At 41.3% G+C, this 17,312-nt stretch overlaps 1 protein-coding gene across 12 annotated transcripts in view; it reads left to right on the forward strand.

The window, feature by feature from the left end:
* LOC139607090 (DNA polymerase nu-like) overlaps window positions 1–17,312 on the forward strand; it is a 58,178-nt gene that overhangs the window by 4,701 nt on the left and 36,165 nt on the right. For 4 of the 12 annotated variants that reach the window (XM_071459707.1, XM_071459705.1, XM_071459704.1 and 1 more), the window contains exon 6: window positions 462–1,204. In XM_071459707.1, the coding sequence (XP_071315808.1) occupies window positions 462–689 (228 nt within the window). In that variant the 3' untranslated portion in view covers window positions 690–1,204. Of the gene's footprint in view, window positions 1–461; window positions 1,205–1,377; window positions 1,531–2,136; window positions 2,228–2,634; window positions 3,016–3,179; window positions 4,481–5,796; window positions 5,916–6,245; window positions 6,627–8,022; window positions 8,818–9,227; window positions 9,398–9,530; window positions 9,644–10,039; window positions 10,177–10,494; window positions 10,564–10,640; window positions 11,094–11,113; window positions 11,179–14,957; window positions 15,042–15,253; window positions 15,350–15,794; window positions 15,852–16,023; window positions 16,081–17,234; window positions 17,301–17,312 lie in introns of those variants that run through there. The other 8 variants (XM_071459699.1, XM_071459700.1, XM_071459701.1 and 5 more) reach the window with 8 other exon arrangements.

Genomic DNA, 17,312 nt, shown 5'->3' on the forward strand with positions numbered 1-17,312 from the left:
TGAGTGTCAGTTACTGAACTCTCATTCTATTCATACTTGTAGCCCATATGACATCATGCATCAGTGTGTCAATCAGTGTTTGTGTAGTGCCATGTTTCAGTTGCTCGTGATCAGCACATTAGAATAAACTCTGTGGATTAGCTGAGATTTTGATGCAAGGACCTTAACATGAGAGATTAACATTGGATAAATGCTGCTATGACACCTTAATGCTTTAATGTGGAGAGTTTACTTTATGTTTATACCTTCTTTCTGATATGTAATAAGTATGTTAATAGAATTATTTGCCAATAAGTTAAATCATTAAAAACAGAAATGCCCTTATTTGCATAACTAGTTATGTTTGGTCTCTCTGGTGATAAAAGGTTCAGGTACCTCCATAGTTTTATATATTTGCTCACTTAGACTGTTCCTGTTCATTTCTTTGTTCATTTCTCATTCCTCCTCCTTTGTCTCTACAGGAGCTGACAGCAAAGCTTGTGGAAGCAGAGTCTCAGCTGCAGAGTTTGCAGCATGTAATGCAAGAAATCATGGGGGAGGTTAAAGCCAAGCGTTCTCAGCTGGAGCGCAATGCCCTCCTCAGGCGGGAGAGACAATTATACATCTACTTTCACTTGGATGCCCGCCTATTGCAGAAAACAGTGGAAGATCTGGAGAGCAAAATGGCAACAAAGAGAGGGGAGCGATAGGCGAATTTACCAGAGCCCATGGGGAGTTTTTACAGCCAGCTCAAACTCGATGTGTAGTTTCTGTGCTAAGGGAGACGACCTGTGTAATTAAAGCTCGAAGAGATGCTGATCTGAGAAGTGCAATGTGTGCCTACAGTGGAGGAGGTTTACCAATTAAACACCACCCTGCTACAAAGTGTGAAACCCACTCAAGATCTGAACCTTCACTTGGACTGTGTCGGAGACAGAGATCAGTCCCTCATTGACTCATCTTTGGGACAACACTCAACTTGGGAAAAAATTTCATTGTATATGAGCAATGCTCCCTATACGATGACTGGGATTAATTTGAGTGTGTGTATTTCAAACAAAGAATTTTAAACTAATAAACTAATACAATTTTAATAAAGTAAACTAAATTTTTAACTCATAACTGAAAAATTTGGAATTCATTGTCTTGTCTTGTGATGTTCTACAGTTTCCTGTTTCTTTTTTTTTCTAAGTCATGTGATAAATAAAGTGAAATGTAATCTTTATGTAAGTTTAATTGTGATTTTTTTTTCATTTAATTGTTGATATAGTTTGCAGTGGAGAAGGACCTGGTCAATATTTTTTTGCACATTGTTTGATGCATTATTTAAGATGCCAATTTAAACCAGGTCTTTGTGTAACTGACCTAACTCTCCCTTTTGTGCCTTTGTCCTGTGAGGTCCTCAGATAGAGAGAAAGCGTGACAGTTGTGATAGGGAGGAGATGGAGCAGTCTAGCAGCAGGTTGTACTCAGGACCTCTGTCCCAAGCGGCCCAGAAGATTCTGGCAGTTCTGCGGACTCAGAGGAACTACTCCCACAATCACAGGCAAAGTCAGTCAGAGAGCAAGCAGAGAAAATTGTATTACTTTAATTTAATTACTTTATTGTAATTTGCTTAACTGATGTTCATAATATTTGTCTTATTTATGTCACTGCATGTTTGTCTCTCTTTGTCCACAACTCCCTGTCATCAGATATTTGTAATTAATGTTTTCTACTTTATTCAACTTAAGTTTTTTTATTGGCATTTTTGAAACCAGTAGGAAACAGTATTGTGGCCTAATAACAAATATTGGTAACAATTGTTGCTCTGGGATACTGCATGCTATTTTTATCTTTTTGTAGGAGTTGTGGAGTTCAATAATTCCACATAAAAAAAACCTGTGATGGAACCAGCCTACTTTATAAATCACAGTGACATACTGTACTGCTTGACAGAACTCACATTTCCTTTAATGTCCGGTTCTGTCTTCTAAAGAAGTGCCTCTTCAAAAATACCATTAACCATCTATTATCCCACTTATAAAATTTCCCGTGTCAGTAGGCATCTATTGTTTTTAGATAATTTAAAACAAGACGTGATGTAAAGATTAACATGTCAGAGTTTCTCTGTTCTTTAGAGTTTGTTTTTTTTCCTTTGTTGTGTGTGTGTGGTAGTGGGGAGGTATTATGGCAGCCAGAGGGAGCCTTGGACTCAGAGCAGCAGGAGCATGAGTCAGGAGGACAGACGAGACAGAGACACAAATCGGTAAGTCAGACAAAGTGGAGGCTATGCACAGTTATCATGACATGCACTTGTGTTCAGTTAATGTCCATTTTGTCAATACTTTCACAATACTACTTTTTACACTTTAATTTTTTGCCCGAGCAGAGTAGTGCGGAGGCATCTTGGCCTGCACAGTGACACAGCAAACTCTGGCAGTTTAATACATCAGTAGAGTACAAGGGCAAGAGGACGTCAAAGGATTTTTAATCATTGTGTTTGTAGTAGGACGGTTGTTTTAAAGTAGACACAGTTAATATGTTTTTCTGTTAAACTATATAGATGTGGCACATTTATATGCTAATACAAAAACAAATCCAAATCCCGAATGCACTTAATGTGAGTGTAAAACACACAGTAAAATAAATCCCTCTCCCAATGTTACGGTTCAGGCCGTGGTCCAGGCCCCAGGTGACATCATTTTGCACCTCTCACCTTGACTCTTTCAGCGAGGGACAGAGCTCTCAGACCCCAGCCTACTATCAGTACTCGCAGACACCAGAAAGCTCCCTGTCATCCCAAGCCTCCTCCTGTAACTCCTCCCGCTGGGATTCCTCACTCCATAGGCAGACGTCTCAGACTGAAGCCTATAATCAGTGCTCGCAGACTAATTCCCTCAGAAAGTGCTCTGAACCCCCTGCTTACCAGTCCAGCCAGGCTCTGTCATTCCTGCAGCATGAGGTTCCTGAGATGGCAGCATGTGTCTCCCACAGAGACAAATACACCCTGTCCCTCCAAATACCTGAGAGACTGTCTGAATATCAGTGTAGAGAGTAAGTAGCTAAGGAAATATGCATAGTATTATAAGGTAGGTATTAACAGAAGGGACACAAAAGGAAAACTGCCTGAAGTTTAGCATTGATGATCTTCTGCTGCTGGTTTAGTGAAAAGCAGGGATTTTAAAATTTGCATGCTCATTTTCTTTTCTCTCTCATAGCTCCACTGAAGAAATCAGGCCGTCTTTCATCCTCAGTCTTTCTCCAGACGAAGAGAGCCCTGATGAGGTATTGTTCCCCACAGTGGAACACCCAGATACCCATAAAGAAGAGTCTGGTTTGACTTGTCATCCAGTCTCATCCTGCCTTAAAATAAGTGTTGAGACAGATAATGCCACATCAGTCGAACTGAGAAAAAAGACAGATACAAAGAGCTGGAATATCCTCAGAAATGAACCAGAAGACGCTGGAGCTTCAGACAGTCAACTGAAGTGGAAACAACCTCTGTCTGACCCCACTGAAGAGGCCACCAGAGGAGGAGAAGACGGAGGCATATTATTTCAGCAATCAGGGTATGAATCACTCAAAAGTGGAAAGATTCATTTACCTCCCATTGGTTTTGTAACAAGACAGGAGACAAGCTGTGATGCACATTCACATAAGCCAATGAGACTTCTAGACGTGGTGCAAGAGGTTGAGCTGACAGTGGATTCAGAAAATATGACTGAGACTGGTGCCGAACAAATGTCAGACAGAGAGCATGAAATGCACAATGGTGCAAATGGAGTTCAGTATAAAGAGATCGGACAAAGGGATGCAACCCTGCCAAATAAGACAGGATCACCCAGAGAAATGGAAGGGTTTCAACTGTTGGGAATCAATGTGATCACTTGTTCACCGAGGAATTTGGACTTGGCATCCATAACAAAAAAAGTGGACAAAAGCTTCTCTTGTTATTGTGAAGGTGCAAAGTCTGGGCAGAGAGAAAATAATGACCCTCGGGACAGACTTAAAACTCCTGAAGCCAAAGATGTTGAGCATCCACCTGGCACTGAGAATAAAGAGATATCAGTGGGATATCATACCAATCTGAAAACTATCTCAGTACCTTTAGAGAAGGGAAACCACAAGGTGAGCCCATGTCACGCTGAAACCCCTCAAGTCTTGGGTCAGACTGTGATGGAAACAGCAGAGAAGCACCACACAGGAGCGCTGGTGCAGTGTGAGCCCACCAAATTAATCCTGGGTGACACCACTGCTTATAACCTGTGCAGAAGCACAGAGGCAAGAGTGGATGTGATGGAGGTTGGATTTGAAGTGAAAAGAGAGAACAGCACAAAGGCAGGCACTGAAGATAAGATGGAGACAGAACAGCCCCTTTGTTCTGATGTCCAGCTAAGAAATAGACACTGTGAGACAGATTATAGAGAAGTCACAGAGTTACCTGGAACACACACTGAGCCAGACAGAAATCAGTTAGTGATGCCACCTGTGGACAGTCAAGATGAGACTACATCTACAGGTAAATGCATGATCAATGATGCCGTGATACATAATCTTAGTTTCTATTAGGTGATTAATTTGAAATTGTATCCACTATTTACATTTGCCTGCATCACTGTCATTAGTTTCCAAATTGTTATTTCAATTTCTATTTATCAATTTAAAATATTACGATGCCAGAGTAAGTGAGGGGTAGTGAGGAGGTACAATTAGATTTGGCTTTTAGAATATTACCAAATAGTAATAAATATATCTGCATGACTCTCCAGTTTTTAATGAATGCAGCCTTTTAATTAGTGATGAAGTTGTAGTTCATCTAATCACCACTAGAGGGTGCTAGGATACTTTTCTATTTAAATGCTTTCACTAACTGCAGGAGTAAATACACTACAGCAGAACATGCCAGTATCCATTTGTGTGGTCATCTAGTGTCACAAGGGTCTATTTAAACTATTCAAGCAATGTGAATTCTAAAACACTGAGAGACTCAAAGAATTACTAAGTACTACTCTTATGGTCAAAGTCAGACTTTGCTGTATTTCATTAATGAGGAGGGGTACGTGGAGTTTCAGATTATGAATATGGATCCAGAAAATATACCAGTACAGCTTAAAGGTTTATAAAGCTACACTTAATATCGGGAGTATATTATCCTCAGTTCACATGAAGTGATACATTGAAATTTGGGACTTCATTTGTACTTGGAATGAAAATAAAGTGTTTAAAAGTGCTGTTGTTCATCCCAGGAAATAAATGTAACTAATTTATTCTTGGACTCAAATTAAAATTTTGTGGACTGTTTTTGATGCCAGTTGCTAGTTTAGGCAAAACAGTACTAGGGGGAGCTAAAGCATTTCAAGTTGTGCCAAACTCTTGCTAGTGGCTCTCAGCCTTTTTTTTTTTTTTTTTTAATCGGAGTGGTGGCGATGACAGAGCAGTGCTGAAGAGACTCAGCACTGACCAGAGATGATGTGTGCCTGCTCACCTTACAGCTACCGGAAGAGAGCTTGAGTCTCAGCTGCTGAGACCATGCTGAGTCAACTCACTCTCACACATACACACACACATACACATACACATACAGACTACAAACACATACTCAGCAACACATACACAAGACACAACACATACAACAAAACGTCAGTTTGATCTTAGCCAGGGTTTATAGCGTTGGCTGACCTTGTCCTGTCGTACTGCTGAGGTCTCACGCACACACTGTGAGGGCCACACGTGTTTACTCAAACACATGCTCACACAACAGAACAGGTTCATTGATTGAGGATGTGTCTGAAAAGTGATGAGCAGATAGAAATGATCTTACCTTCTCCCTTCCAGAGGACTCGGGCAGAGAAAGGTGTCCCATGCCCACGTTGTCCCGGGAGTACAGGGCAAAGGGGTCAGGATTCAAAGTGCCATGTCTCAGTGGGAACCAGCAGCATCATGACAGTGTACAAGTGAGTTTCTGTGGAGCAAGGTTACAACTTTATGACTTTATTTAAAGCAGTGTTGATTGCCTCAGATATACTTTAAGACTATATATATAACGTTTATGCTCTGCTTGAGTACATAATGTCAGCAAGATGGGGGGCGGACATTAGGCAAAGATGTAAAATTCAAAGTTTTATTGGTTCTTCACAAACTCCACTTTTCTTAGACACTGTACCTCACTTGCTGAGATTTGTTTACTTGTCTTTTAATACAACAATACTGATGTGTCTCTATTTTTCCCTGTTTTTATCTGTCTCCCACTCTACCCCTTGTAATCCCTGTGTGCGGAGCATCAGTGTGTATAGCCCCAACACACCAACAATTTCTGAAATTTAAATAGCTGCTTTCCAAAGGATTAGGCTTGTATTTGCCCGATGCACATGGAAATCAATCTGGCTTGTGTGAAAAGGTGTGCCGTCTGCAGTATTGCAGCATGCTGACAAGTGATAGGTCCCCACTGAGTCGTAAAGTTGAAAAAACAGTCACAATAGAGTAGCAAAAGACACAGTAGTCAGCCACAGTGAAGAGACTAAAGTAAAAGGGAGGAAGGAAGGTGGAGAGGTGGAGGAGGAGACTGAAGGTGTGGGAGAGCGACAGATAGAGAGATGCAGTGAAAGTGCTGAAGGGGAGGAAAGTGGAAGAGGCTGAAAGATGGAGAAGAAGAGAGATGAAAAGAGGTGCAGGACTTCACTGTATTGCTACAATCAGCAGCAAACACATCAATCCATTCTCTCTCTCTTTCTCTCTTTCTCCCCTCATTCACTTTCTCACTCTATCCTGCACCCAGTGCTGGGCTACGGGCCATGGCCTGCCTCGCTTTTCTATCTATATCCTGTAGCACAGCACCCTGGGGGGGTTGATGACTTTGTCAGCAGGAAAACGGGTTGTGTTTACAGTGAAATGAGGAAGACTCTCCTCAGGGAGCTGAATCACAGGAATTCCTACCTACTGAGCCCACTGCTAACAACCATACAGGGGTTGTGCGCATACATAAAACTCACACAAGGCCTTTGAAAATCCTCACAATACCCAAACTCACATTTCTTACATTGATTTCAAAGAACCCAAGTGCACGTGTGCGTTCCTTTACATAAATAGAGATGGGACCTACAGGTATGAATAATGGAGATGTTTTTAAGATGCTTGAAAGGTTACAGGAAGGTGACGGTGTGCCTTTCAGAGATGGGACTCAAATTTCTGTCCATCTTGTTCTTTCTCACATATTTTTTTTACCACCTCACCTTTTCTTTGATCTCTCCACTTCTACACTAACATCTTTGAAATCATAACATCTCTATTAAAGTTCAACCTTTGTCTCTCACAGGGCTTAATACACACTACCTTAAAATACACACATATTTATTACAGGCCATGTAGGCTTCATGCATTCATGTACTTTCCCATACATGTAATCTGTTCATTGAACCCTTTCAAATCCATTTGGGTTGTGTCAAATATTCATTGTCGTTCAGTCTGTGTTTTTTCTTTTTCTCATAAAAAATAGATAAGCATGAATGACAATGCCGGTGACTGTTGTGCGAGTGAGTTAGTGTGCGTCTGTGTCTGTGATCCTGTCCCAGCTTCAGGCAGACTTGTCAGACAAACAATGTCTTGACTGTCTATGTTTTTGTCTGGGACACAGCGCTGAAGGCTGAATAGGTGCACCACTTCTCTCATCACATCCCATTTTTTTCTTTTTCCTGCTGCTCCTCCCTTTACACTTTATTATTCTGTCTCGTCTCCCTACTCACCTGTTTACTTTCTCAGCTTTCGTTCACTCATTCACAAATTCAGCATTATGCAACCAGCTCTAAACCTGAATGGGAATGATTAATTTAGGCTTCTTCTGTGTGTTAAAGCTAATTATGTGTAAATATTTTACTTGATTCAACTCACTTTTCTAAACTGATTTGTTATTTGTTGTGTTTTGATTTTGTATTTAAGATGTAAGTTGTGAGTCGATGTTCAAGTGTCTTCTGTTGCTGCAGAATGAGTCTATTCTTGCCTGTCCTTTTCTCTCTGTTTCCCTTGTCCCTGTCTGACTGCATGCTGTTCACCTTTTCTGTTGCATAGACTGCTAATGGAAGCATCAGCGGGAGCAGCTCAAGGATAGTGCTGGCCACAGCAAGCACTTTAGCTACTGGACAAAACTCCTCCACAGCGGAGGACTTGGCTTCATCTGCCGCAAAACCGAACAAAAAACTGGAAAACTGCAGCCTACCTACTTCCCACACTCATTTACAGCCTCCTCTGATTTCCTCCTTCTGCCTGAAGAGGAAGCATGAAGCACCAAGTGATACCACTCCTCCCAAAATCTGCTTAACCAGGCGTCCTCCAAAATGGGAACCCCCTCGTACCTCACATGAGAAAGCAAGGAAAGGAGTCAGCAAGTGGATCTCCAAAACCTCTGTCCCTGAACATGCAGCTGTCCCAGAACCACAGACTAAAGTCAGTCCTTCACACGAAGCAAGAATAATGTTGGGGGTTGAAAAACACCAATATGTTCTGAAGCAAACTCAACAAAGGTGCAGTAAGATGGAAGAAAGATGTCATGATTCCACCAGGAATGTTTCCAAACGGACCCCCGCCTCTGTAACCTGCAATCCAACCAAGCACAACAGGGCCAAATGTGGGCCTGACCATGACACAGATGAGTCAAAAACATCCCATGAATGGGCTAAACCTGGTGAGCCCCAATCCAAAGCTGAATATCTGACTGAAACCCTGACTTCAGACCCCAGAGTAAAGGATTCTGGGAAGCTGAACGCAGAAGAGAAGGTGCAGATGCTTGAGAAGGCTGGGCGAGCCAAGACGCTGGTGCTAACATTGGTGTATCAGGACGGAACCACTCAGTTAGACCCAGAACAGGTGAGCAGAGCAGGAGGACAGGAAATTATAACCAAGAAGCTGTCATTCTTAAATTAATATGAAGAAATGAACAGAATTTATAAAGCAATTACGAACACAAGCTGTGACTGATGAAATATCACTAGGTAACATTAAGTAATATACTGTCAGTCAGGTCCTTAGTTCTGATGGAGTTGCATTTAAAGCTTTTGTATAACATCCTGTAGTTAAGCAAAGGACACTAAAATTAAGATAGAAATTAAGGTTTTACATATATCGATGTAATGAAATTTAAATCTGCAAAGGAAAAGGCTCACGAGCGTTGGCTTTTGCCTTTACCTTCCCAGCTGTAAGATTAGTGTAAACTGTTTTCTCTCCTGCCTTACTGCATCATTAACTGTTTTCATTAACTGCTCTGATCCTTGATATAGAAGCTCACTCCTCTAGTGTGTGGCCTCCTCGTACTGATGAAGAATGATCTGGATGGCAGCACACCAGAGGACTCTCTCGGGCCCAACGATGTTCTGGTCTACTTAAAACTAGAGCAAACACCTGCATGGGCCCAACAACACACACATCAGGGCCAGCAGCTCTTTACTAGGTGTGCAAGTGTTTGTGTTTGTATGAGAGAGATGTGACTGTGAATACAATGATGAGTGTACATCCATTTGTGCTTTTGTCTATCAAAAAGGCTTACGCATGTTATGTGTGATGCTTGTGTGTGTGTCCCATAGAGATATGCTGCTACAGGTATTATCAAGATCTCAACTGGTGGTGTGCTATAAATCCAAGGATTTGCTTCGCACAGTTCTGCAGTTTTACAAACAAGACCTCAACTGGAAACAAGGCATACTACGCATACAAACATGCACATGAACACATACTAACACGTACATGCAGTCATGCAGACATCTAGTTTGTAGTTTCTTCGCAATATTTCTTTATGTGAAATCATCCAAGGCAGATACACAGTGGAAAGTTTGGCAGTTTTCACAAACAGCAGCGGCTACAGCTTGAATTATTTTGATTACAATGGATTTCAGTAATTACAAGTTTTCACAGGGGAAAATGAGTATGAAAACATTAACAGACCAAGTGTCTATTTGCAGGAGTATCAAACCACTCCTGCAGCAAACATTTTAATCACTGTATTATAATCTCCACAATATTTGTTGACAATCTCTTATCAGTACAGCTTATTGAATACTGTTTAAATTCATAAAGAGCTTTCCTCTCTGTCCAGTGGTAGGCTGTCATATCCAGGACCCACAGGTGTCAGGATGGCTGCTGGATCCTGCATGTCCCTTCTCTTGCTACCAGGATCTTCTAAATAAACACTACAAACGACCCAGTACCGCACCTGCCCTGGGCGCCAAGAAGGTTAGTTAAAATATGAATTTATTGATCCAAGTAGGAGAACTCCCTGCTAAAAGCACAGGGTCACCTACAGAACAATTCCTTGGAGCTGGTTTCAGTGTCTGTGACACTGCTATCAGTCAGTACTGCCATCCCACTAGACAGCCAGTGAAAAGTTTTCCTTGGATGGATAGAGAGGCCTCTAAGATAGTTCATACTCCATGTAACCATCCATTCCTAAGTACCTGGGCCACCCCTTCATCCCTGAAACAAGTTAAAATGTACTGTTACTCCCCACCTACTCTCTGTCTCCATGTTTGTCCATGTGTCTCTCTCTCTCAGGTTTCTCAGGTCATCTCTGGTCTCTCTTCACTTTACTGGCTTAATATGGAGCTATGCTCCAAACTGCAGGTTAGCAAATGCACTCACGCACATGCACCTGTACATGCAGTAGACACAGATTGCTTTATAGACTGTTGTGTGTCCAGAGCCAGGGGCTGTGGGAGCTTTACACAGACATGGAGCTGAAAATGATTCCTGTCTTGGCAGGTGAGGACCACTTTCTTCTCCTTATCAACACTGATGCAGTTGATCCGTTTGTGGTGGAAAAAAAATCCTTGAACGTCCCTGACTAATTAAATAAAGTTCCAGCTGTAACTGTTTTGTGTAAGCACAGATACGCATGCAGCATTTCCTGATTAATTCCTTGATTTATACTTAAACTGACTTACTGCGTTAGGTGAAGCTGTCGTTGAGAGATAATAGAAAATTACTTAAAATTATTGTCATTGCTGTAATTCAACAAATCTTGAATAAACCAAAAAAGAATGCTGCTGTCTATTTGATGTAACCCTATTCTTTCATCTTAACATTAAAACCAGGTTTCTGTTGTTAACTCTACTCCCAGTGTTTCACTGCTGAAGGTTTTGTGATTAGCAAAAGTCTGCTTGTGTCATTTCAGCCATGGAGAGCCATCACATCCATGTAGACAAAGAAGCTCTTCAGAGAACTTCAGACCTGCTGGGGGTAAGATAACACATCAGTGCAGAGAGATAAACCCTTGTGGTAATTTGAATATTATGGTCGTGGTTATTAATGAATATAGCATATATTTTCATATGGCTGCTGGTAGAGTAGACAAACTTATCTCCCACAGCCAGCAGTTATCAGCATTTGCCTCATGGTTAATGTTAATTTCCCACCAGAACGCAACAGTGGAGCAGGAGCAGTGTACACAAATATAAACTCTGCTCAGTGTGATTAAAGATAGACAGGCTAACTTTAAGTAATTTAATTGAGCTCTAATTCACTGCCTTGTTTTAAGTAAAATACTGCAGCAGCACAGGACTGAGATTAAAATAGGTCAATGCTCAAGCAAATATTCTATGTATATTTCTTCTGTTAATAAGAAACGTATATATTTTTTAATCTGTAAGCATAAACTGATCTTGAGACGATCAGAATTTTGTACTTAAAGAAAGCACAGAGCAAAAGAGTAGGAGGATGTGAAAAACTGGAGAGTCCTCGGGAAAAAGAGCATGAGAAGGAAAAAGAAATAGAATTCCTCTTTTTCTTCTTCTTGGTAGGATTAGTGAGGTGGTGGGTGGACGTTCCTCTGGGGACCTGTCCTGTTTACATGCAGATAAAAGCCAGTTCTAGACACTGCATTCGAGAGTAATCATACACACACAAAGGCAGACAAACACAGATTGTGTGGACACACGCATGCTGAAATACAAACATGTTCATAATCAGTTTTGTGGGCAGTCATAGAGACGCACACTTTTAAGAAGACATACAACTCTTGCAAGCGCCAGCAGGGGTGTTGTTGTGGAGAGAGAGTCTTGGTATCTTGTCGTGTTACTATAAATAGGATGGATGTCTTTTTCCTTCACGAGGCTGTGCTGCAGGAAGGAGCGTCGCTGTCTGCTGCTGCCAACATACACACACACACACACTGAGGCACTGAAGTTTTTGCAGACTGCAGCAGAGTTGTCTATGTGTGCTTGTGTTTTTGTAATATGTGCCTGTTAGCGCAGTCATGCATGTCCCCACTCTGTCGTGTTGGATTTCTTTTTATCTGCGCCGTCAAGTTCACCTGTCTGAACAGCAAGCAGAGGATCCCTCCCGTCTGTCAGGCTGCATCTTACAAACATGCTGGCATGCTCTCTTGTTTTTTCAACCAGCATTATCAATATTCAGTCGGACAGACGCCACTTAATAAACCTCTCTCACCTTCTGTCTGTGTTTTCCAGACATCATTATTCAGATCAGATTAGACAGACATCCTTCTGTAAACATCCAACACGTCTGAATCAAACTGAAAAGGTGCAATGACTAATCTTAATGCGACTGCCCTGCAGTCTTAGTTCATTCCTGCTCTGTCTGTGTGTGTGTGTGTGTGTGTGTGTGTGTGTGTGTGTGTGTGTGTGTGTGTGTGTGTGTGTGTGTGTGTGTGTGTGTGTGTGTGTGTGTGTGTGTGTGTGTGTGTGTGTGTGTGTCAGACACAGTGCTAAGGGGCTAGCATCCAATATTGATGAGGCAGTCTGGAGCCTGCTCTGGGCACTGAAAGGAGAAAGAGAGAGACAATATTTTGGAAGTTGTCTGCTAGGGTCCCCCACTTTTCCTCTTTCTCTTTCTCTCCTTCTTCATCTCTTTATAACAATCCCTCTGTTTGTCTTTCTTTCTCCTCCCTCCTCTCCTTTATTGCTCTTTCTGCCATTGTCCCGCTTCTGCCCATCATGCTGTCAAGTTCTGTCTGTCTAACTGTCTCACTCGTCTGACTGATGTCTGGTTCAAATGCCATTTTCTGTCAAGGACCAGGTCCAGCACTCCCTGCTGCTGCTGCTGCTGCTCGCTCCTCATCTCCTCCTCTCACCATCTCTCATCCTTTTCCCACATTTCATCACATTTCAACGTTTTACAACCATTTCACTTACGAATTTTCTCTGTCTGTCCTCTGTTCCCCAGTATGTCACTCTATTCCTCTTTCTGTCTGCTGTCTCTTATTTCATCACCCCACTTCAACCTCTCCTCTCCCTTTTTGTTTTTCTGCCCTCGTCCCTGTTTCTCTCCCGTCGCTCGCCTGTTCGCCTATCAAGTTGTTAAAAGTGTTTGCTGCTTCAGTCAGACTTGTAATGAGCCGCTGGTGTGTAGGTGTCACCGCAGTCGTAAAACAAAAAGCAAACAATAAAAACAATGTTTGGACTCAATATTGTATGAGCAGGAATCTGTTTAACTGTCACTCACTCCCCTTTTCCCCTGACTTCTCTCTCCTTATCTTCCTTATTTACTTTTCATCATTACCTCTGTCTCTCTGGGACTCAGCCTTTTGGCCTTCCTCTTTCATCAAGTGCCTTCACTCTCTTCTATCAGTCTCTTTTACTCTCCTTGCTTCCTTCCCTTTTTCCCATCCCAAGTCCCTTCTCTCCTTTCTTCTTATAATTCATCACAGCCCCTTTTTTTCTCTCTACCTTTCTTTTGATCACACTTTCTCTTTCCTTCTCTCTCTTATTATAAGTTTCCTTCCTCTTTCTTGCCATGTTTATCATGTTTGTCCTGAGAAACAGAGTTTATTGCATGTTTTCACTGGATGATCACAGCAGTCATTAAACCCTGTCTGTCTCTCTGTGTCTTAAAGATTCAAAATGTTTATATTTGTATGTTGTTGTATATATATATATATATATATATATATATATATATATATATATATATGTATATATATATATATATATATATATATATATATATATATATATATATATGTATATATGGATGTGTTATTCATAATGTGTTTCAGCTTAGTTTGAGCTAATGCCTTTTGTCGTGTGTGTGTGTGATCTTAATGCGCTTGCTGTGTGACTGATGTGTGCATTAGACAGATTACCAGAGTGATTTGCCTTCGGCCATTGAAAGGACGGAGAAATGAGACAAGCTGTGTCTTACACATATTAAGACTTCTAGCCTCAAATAACCTCTGCAGTTTTACTGCAGGGTTCATGCTCAGGTCTGGAGAATGAGTTTGATAATTTACTTATCTTGAAAAGTTTTTGCCACACTAACAGTCACTCTGCTGCTGCTGAACCCATCAAATTGGCACAAATACGCTGCTGTCTCCCAACATTTTAATTGGCTTTATATCCACTTAGGGATAGACTTGCTAATCTGGAAAAAGTCTGACAAGGATATGAAATGCTGTAATGGTATAAAATGTTTCTTCTTGTTGATAAAGAGCACCTGACGAAAGGAAAGAGATGCAGAAAACAGAGCAGTGCAATCATTCAGGTTTATTTTTGAAATACAGAAATTAGCATCATGTAAATGTCAGAAAGTAGAATTCATTTTAGCATTTTCTAATTAAACTTGAACTTTACAGTAAATATTAACTACTGCCTACTGTACGTATACTCACAGTGACAAACCTGACCATGTTATGTTCTCACTGTCAAACAAGTTTCACATATACTGTTTTGCCCAGGTGATTGTATTCTATTAACTGTGACAGACATCAGCCACAAATGTTACATAACCACACACATATTTTTGACTCATGGACAGAGGCATAGTAGAATAGGCCGCTCTGGTTCAATAAGTGCTAATTAGTATTTGTTGTTACATGCACTGAGTAGCACATTGGTTGAGTTACTGAACGATGTTAATAGCCTGACTTTGACCTTTAAACAATCACTAAGTACTAGTAGGCTAGGTAGGCTTTTTGGTTCACGTAAAAAAAAAAAAATCACATTGGCCCAGTCTCATTTCCGTCAACGCCCTGTCTGTCTGTCTGTCTGTGTCTCTGCCAGACTAAGATGAAGCAGTTGGAGCAGGAGGCCCACCGAGCAGCAGGGCAAATTTTCCTGGTCACCAGCAACACTCAGCTACGGACAGTGTGTACCTTAATGTGTACATGTGTGTCGTGTGCATGCACATCCATTCTCCTGAACCTGAATTTTAATATTGCAAAGACTTCCAGTTTTTGTGTGAATATGCATGAAATATTAACTATTGTGTTTGTGTGTGTTTACATACATGTCCTGTATTCCTGCACATGTTTCAATGTCATGGATTTGTGGATAATGTGGATTTACAATGTTTGAAGATTCTGTTTGAGAAGCTGCGCCTCCATGAGCGCTGCGAGAACAGGAAACTTCCCAAGACCATCAACAAACAGCAGCAGTCAACATCAGAAGCTGCAGTACGGCACACACGCAGACACGCAAACACAAAACACAGACATGTTAATTTGATCTTGACATCTCTTTTAATCTAAGAAAACCAGCTCAGTCGTCTTTAAAGTTTCAGTATGTGCACTGACACACGAATCCAGAGGCACATACATAAACGCACAATCAAGCATACACACTCAGTTCATACACTGGCACATTGGTGCATCCTAGTGTTTGATAAACAGTTGCCAAGTACAGTAAGTACATACAAATCAATAGGTGGACAGGCATCTTACCAACTTATTCTGTAGTTGCAATTTCACTTGAACATCATCAAAACTTCACAGACTCACAAAGAGACAGCAGATTTGACACAAACAAAAAAAGCAGTAGCAGGTCTTGTGTTAGGTATTGAGCTCTTTATAAAATCAATTTCTTCTCATTCTTTCTCTCCTCCGTCTTATTGTGTTGTAGTTGTTGCAGCTTCAGGACCTGCACCCTCTGCCAAAGGTCATTCTAGAGTACAGACAGGTCAGTCATGTTGTCAACTGCTTTTTATTTGTGTGTCACAAATGTCAAATGTCAAAAACAGTGCTCCTTCAAGCAGCAGTCAGATCATTTGTGAGATAATCAACTTACAAACAAGAGTGGAAAGTGTTTCTCTCTCTCAAACTGCTCCCTTTGTTTTTATTGTTACTCCCAGGTTCACAAGATCAAGTCCACTTTTGTTGATGGGATTCTCTCTTGCATGATGGGCAAGGTGAGCCTACAGCTGGTTTCAGGCAGTTATATAACTGTCAGTGGAATACCTAAAATGTAAAAACATATTCTTGGTGCACACATTCACCGAAAATGATGTCTTACAGACAGACTTACAAGTCTAACAAACAAGCTGTTTCACAACTCTTAATTCACTTCTTCTGCTCACTGTGGGATGTGTTTCTCTAGTTTTTTTACTCCTTGAGGCTGGAACAGCAAAAACAAGAGAGCGAAACTAAAAGTTGAGAGCTTGCTGCAGGCTACATGAACTCAAAAAGATCCCACAGTTTTTGTTTTTCTTTACTCACAGTTTGGTTCTGCATTAGTGCAATGGAGCAGTGCTTCTATGCTACTAAGCAAACCCATCTTGCTGTGTTGAACTGGCAGAGCAAAGTTCTGTGTCCGATTGTCGCTCCACGTGGGATCTGTTCGACTCTGTATGGATGCAGCAGCTTGTGTTTGTCAATCTGTGCTTACTCAACTCTGCAAATGAGTCTGTCTGGCTCTTTGGCTTCTGATGGTGGTGATTCATTTGGTGGTCTTTTGGACAGTGCAGGCAACAATCCCAGCTAGAGCAGGGTGCTGTTGACAAAAAACAAATATGACATTTTTGGAGGTAACTTGTGTGTTATTGTCAATAAAGTGATTTTGTCACATGGGATTGAGGTTACTTGGCTGTTAGAGTAAAATTAGCTTCAATCATCTCAAGAAACCTTTAGCCCAGAGTCAGTTTCAACAGCAGCCCTGAGCACAGTAGTGTTGTTGAAGATCTGCTTATTGCACCAATGTAGCTTGGCACCACAGTCTGGAAACAGCTTGATGAAACTGGGCACCAGGCAGTCGCATGGCTGTTGGGGCCTGTCGGTCCAAAAGCAGAATCAGAGTGATGGTGGGAATGAGGATCGCAGCTGTTGTGTTCAGGCTGCACTGGATGGGAATCAGCTACATGTAAACATTACTGATTACACAAAGCTGACTCACTGAAACATGCATATTCTGTGAAAAAAAAAAAAAAAAATTGTGATTGGAAAAATTGTGAAGTTTTGCCTGTAATTGTTGCTGTGGCAACATGTTAGATATGTCAATTTTCTTCTGTGTCTGATTTATTAATATCTGAATCTTTTTGCGTCTCTGTCTCTCTCAACAACTCATCAGAACTACGTTTCTTCTACATGGTACCAGACAAGTGTTGTGACTGGGAGAATCTCGGCAAAACACCCAGTAAGTATCGAC

Source organism: Trachinotus anak, unplaced genomic scaffold (assembly GCF_046630095.1).
Source record: "Trachinotus anak isolate AG129_WGS33_773 ecotype Australia unplaced genomic scaffold, CSIRO_AGI_Tana_v1 ptg000023l, whole genome shotgun sequence".
NCBI classification, from domain to species: Eukaryota; Metazoa; Chordata; class Actinopteri; order Carangiformes; family Carangidae; genus Trachinotus; species Trachinotus anak.